Raw genomic sequence first — 4,524 nt, 5'->3', positions numbered from 1 at the left:
TAAAAGTTGTGTAAAGAGAATATCTCATAGAATAATAATCAAGTTTAAAAGTGTTCCAATTAAGTCGTTCATGCATATTTTTCCCATATCGGGTCACTAAATCTTTAAATAGTCTCACAGATTTTTTTGTGCGCCAAGAAAGAAATGAAGGATAAGATGTAGAGGTCAGAATTTGCAATATGTAGTTAAATTTAGAAAATTTTAAAAAACTATAATCATATTAAAATTCAAAAATAAAAAATAAAATTCACGTCGCCACTCAATGTTAACATCCAAAAATAAGATAAAAAGATTTCTTATGTGAAACAAAAAAAAGAAAAAAGCTAAAAAAACATTTTAAAACATTTAATTTAATAAAATATGAAAGTTAAATGACTTAATTTGAACACTTTTTAAAGTTGAATGACCTAATTAGAACACTTTTCAAACTTGGTTATTATTATATGAAATTGTACGATCTTTTCAAGTCCAACTTCACAGCTCATAAATTACACTGCCATGATCACTCTAAATCCATCACTACAACATTGATTCCTATCTGTTTCTTATACTGCTTTAGACAATTACAACTAAATTTTAGAAAGAGAAAAAAATAATAATACCCGAAAATAAATCGACAAGTATCATATACCAAACACACCATTCTCAACTCTTCTCATTCGGCTTCGGTGAGTTTTGATTCAACTGCTGATGAAACGGTGACGCACGCGTGCTACTCGATATTGACAGGCTTCTTGGATGCATCGACCCGTTTCTAGAAAGTGACCCGTTTTGAACCCGGGCCCCGGTACGGCCATTCGGGCTCGACCCGACCCATTCAGATTGGACCATCTGGAAATAATATGATGAGCTGGCCATGTCTTTTAGAGCTGGCAATGGCTTTAAAGACTCGACAACCTCACTCATGAGCGGTCTGACTTTCGGGTCTCGACTCAGGCAACGGGCTGCTAATTGGGCCGCCTTTTGGGCTCCTTTTATAGAGAAATGACCTTCGAGACGCGGGTCTATTAGCTTGTAAAACCTCCTCCTCTCTCCTAAATGTGGTCGAGCCCACTCAACAAGATTGTGTTCACCATTTGGACGGTTTTTGTCCATCGACCTTCTTCCAGTCAACATTTCGAGTAAAACGACACCAAAACTATATACATCACTCTTTGCAGTGAGATGTCCTACACAAAAAAAATAAACAAATAAAAATTGATGAAACCAAAAAAACGGATTCGTAACCAACAAACTAAAATAACTGAACCCAAACAAACAAAAACTGATGATTTGGTTTTCTGATTTTGTAAAAACTAAATATCTGGTTCGGTTTTGGTTTTGAATGTAATTAAATCCTATCCAATCCAAATGTATGGACTTTCATTTAGATTTGGAATTTTAAAAGTAATTTATAAGAATTTAATAAACAATGTAACCCAAATATTTACGCTCAAATGTATAATAATTAACTAATCATTACTTAACAAAAAGATTTAAGCCCAAATTCATTATTTTGGGGCTTTTTTCGCACCAAAAATTTCAAACCTAAACAGTAAAACCGAAACTAAGCGGTTTTCACCGAGTTCTCAGTTTTTGATTCTGTTTTTGAGGTTTTGAGCACAAAACCGACCCATTCACACCCCTAAGTAAAACAAAAGAAACACAGAAAGTCAAGGATAAAAAGTCAAACCTGTCATTACGTATTCGGGGGCCGCATAACCGTATGTCCCCATGACTCGAGTAGAAACATGGGTTTTATCACCCTCGGGGGCGTCTTTGGCGAGACCAAAATCAGAAAGCTTTGCATTATATTCCTGAAAATTTGGATCATTAAAAAGACCAACACTTAAGACAACTCAAGAAAAATCAAATGCTTGATAAGTTTGTGCTGCATACCGCATCCAACAAAATGTTGGAGGTTTTGAAATCACGATAAATCACGGGTCTTTTTGCTTCTTCATGAAGAAAAGCAAGCCCCTTTGCAGCCCCGAGTGCAATTTTCATTCGGATTGACCATGGTAGAGGTAAAGACCCTTCAAAATTAAGAAAGATTAATGATTCAAATAAAATCATCTTAATTAAAAAGACTATTATGTTTACTGATGATGATGATGATGATGATAATAATAATAATAATAATAATAATAATAATAATAATAATAATAATAATAATAATAAGAGGAAAGCAACCAACTAACTTCTAAACAAATGATTCTCCAAGCTCCCTCGCGGCATGAACTCATAAGCTAACAGCCTTTGATCATCTTCAATGCAGTAACCAATAAGTTTAACCAAATTTGGATGAATGAGATCACCTAAATAATTAACTTCCGCCTGCCAATAACACATATTTAAGCAGCCTACTTATAAACAAATCAGTTTGGATTATGCATATCTGAATCGCTTTATTCAAAAAACTAGATTAATATTGAAACAGCATAACTAGGCCTGTAAACGCACCAAATGCTCAGTGAACCGTTAGGCGGGAAGATTGTTCTTCAAAAAATGAACGAACACAGACACATCGTTTGTTCAATAAATTAAGCGAGCGAACATGAATAGACGTTCGTGCATGGGTCGGTTTTAGGCTCAAACCGAACCAAAAACTAAATATTCCGTTTCTAAGCTTTTGAAAAACGCCCGGTTTCGGGCTTCGATTTTTTCGGTTTTGCCATTTGGGCTTGAAATTTTGGGCCAAAAAATGGCCCAACATAATGAATTTGGGCCTAAATATTTTTGTTAATTAACAATTAATTGATTACAATACATTTGGGATAGAATACTTGGGATCACTATTTATTAAATTCTTATAAATTACATAAGATTCTTAGTAAAAAATGAAAATCCACAAATTCGGTTCAGTTTTTATTTTTAATTACATGCAGGACCGAAACCGAACCAAAAGTTCATTTTTATAAATATATAAAACCAAGCCAACGGTTTTTTGTTTAGGATCGGTTATTTCGGTTTGATTCAATTTGGTTTCATGCACACCCCTAAAAGACTAAACCCATCAGCCAATCTGCCCATTTTGCTACCTCCAAATTTTAAAAAAGTAACAATACTAATAATAAAAAGGAGCATATGGAAAATGTCGAACCAGCCACTCTTTATGGCCTTGAAGCCCGTCATGATTCAGAGTTTTAACCGCAACCGTGAGCCCAGTGCCTGGTTTGACCGGTGCAGTCCCGTTTTCATCAATCCATCCTTTAAACACGCAACCAAACCCCCCTTCACCAAGAAGACTCTCGGGTCTAAAATTTCGTGTTGCCATTTTCAAATCATTAAACGCAAATTTCCGAAGGCGAGAAGACACTTTTAATTCATCTTCAAACCTTTGGGTGGATGCATTGCTTTCTACTGTACTTGTGGTAGTTGATGACACCACCAGTTGATCTTTGCTAGTATCGTTTGTCAATTTACTTTCTATTAAAAAAGCCAAAACGCATACCAATTATTCAAATTAGCATCGTCGTTATCAATTTCAAGATTACAGAAAAAAAAAACCCAAATTGATCATAAAGCGGGGTTTAAACTTTAAAGTAACAACTAATATCAAATAACATTCAAACCACTGAAGATTCAAGAACTAATTAAGAAAGTAACAAGTATTATCAAATAACATTCAATTTAGCATCATCATAATCGATTTCAAGAAAAACCCGAAATAATTGCCTTCCATTGATTAAAGAGTAACGTTTACATGGAAACAGAAGGCAAGCAGACGACAAGAGATGTTGATTAAAGCCTAAAGTTAGCATTACCATAATATAGTAAAAACCCTAAATTAATTGGATGAATAATAAAGTGCATAAAAAAGAAAATAAATTGACGGGATTAAGTGAAGTTAGCAACCAGAGTGAGTACTGATGCCACTAATTGAAGTATCAACTTTAGATCTTGATGAAACACAACTCCCAATCAACTTCCACCTGCTCCAACATCCAATTTCCTCACATTCTTCATGTTTATTATTATTCTTCTTCACAACATGCCAAGACTCCATCTTTAAAAACAAACCCTAAAATTCAACCCAGATAGATGGGTTTGGATCCAAATTCAAAACCCATTGTCTTGAAACTTTGACTTGCATACAGCAAAAACAAAGAGAGAGATGTTCAAAAGCACCCACTTAACTACCTAGCTATTATGTTTATGTTATGTCTACTACCCACAAAAAGAAGAATGACCATTTGTCCATTTCAATTCAATCCTCCCAAAATGAATTCTATCAATTAATATTAAAAAGAAGGGAATTATACTTACCTAGATTGTGTGGTTTTCAAGTAGACCCTAGCTTTACAAAAAGTGTCAAACACGCCACCAAAGTTATATCTGTTAACGAGGTGACATATGTATAATAGATTTTTTAAACAAATAGAGGGTAATGTAGATAGTGTTGTGAAAATAGAGGTGGCAAATGGGTTGGGTTGGGTCGGGTCGGGTCGGGTCGAACGAGTCATGGGTTGAAATGAGTCATAGGTCAAAACGAGTTTGAGTTAGAATGAGTTTAGGTCAGAACGGGTCAATTAAAAAAAGGGT

At 34.7% G+C, this 4,524-nt stretch overlaps 1 protein-coding gene across 1 annotated transcript; it reads right to left on the bottom strand.

Annotated features, from left to right (window-relative positions):
* Positions 1-489: 489 nt before the first annotated feature.
* On the bottom strand, positions 490-4,316 carry LOC143620588 (serine/threonine-protein kinase PBL34-like). The gene is made up of 7 exons (XM_077092252.1): positions 4,245-4,316; positions 3,838-4,003; positions 3,083-3,408; positions 2,181-2,316; positions 1,879-2,015; positions 1,673-1,796; positions 490-1,169 (listed from the first exon to the last, which is right to left on the bottom strand). Exons 2-7 carry the CDS (start codon positions 3,986-3,988, stop codon positions 646-648), a joined length of 1,398 nt encoding a protein of 465 aa, XP_076948367.1. The 5' UTR covers positions 3,989-4,003; positions 4,245-4,316; the 3' UTR covers positions 490-645.
* Between the last annotated feature and the right edge of the window lie 208 nt (positions 4,317-4,524).

The sequence above is a fragment of the Bidens hawaiensis genome, unplaced genomic scaffold, assembly GCF_021521415.1.
Source record: "Bidens hawaiensis isolate Kalapana, Puna unplaced genomic scaffold, B.hawaiensis_p1.1 tig00002617_1, whole genome shotgun sequence".
NCBI lineage: Eukaryota > Viridiplantae > Streptophyta > Magnoliopsida > Asterales > Asteraceae > Bidens > Bidens hawaiensis.
This window is presented reverse-complemented; position numbering and strand designations above follow the sequence as displayed.

Excerpts from the sequence above, each read along its gene's own strand:
- LOC143620588 (XM_077092252.1), bottom strand. The coding sequence starts at position 3,988 with ATGGAGTCTTGGCATGTTGTGAAGAAGAATAATAATAAACATGAAGAA. Across the intron at positions 3,409-3,837 it reads TGGCATCAGTACTCACTCTG|AAAGTAAATTGACAAACGAT; the intron begins GTTGCTAACTTC and ends CTTTTTTAATAG. Across the intron at positions 1,170-1,672 it reads CCCCGAATACGTAATGACAG|GACATCTCACTGCAAAGAGT; the intron begins GTTTGACTTTTT and ends TTTTTTGTGTAG.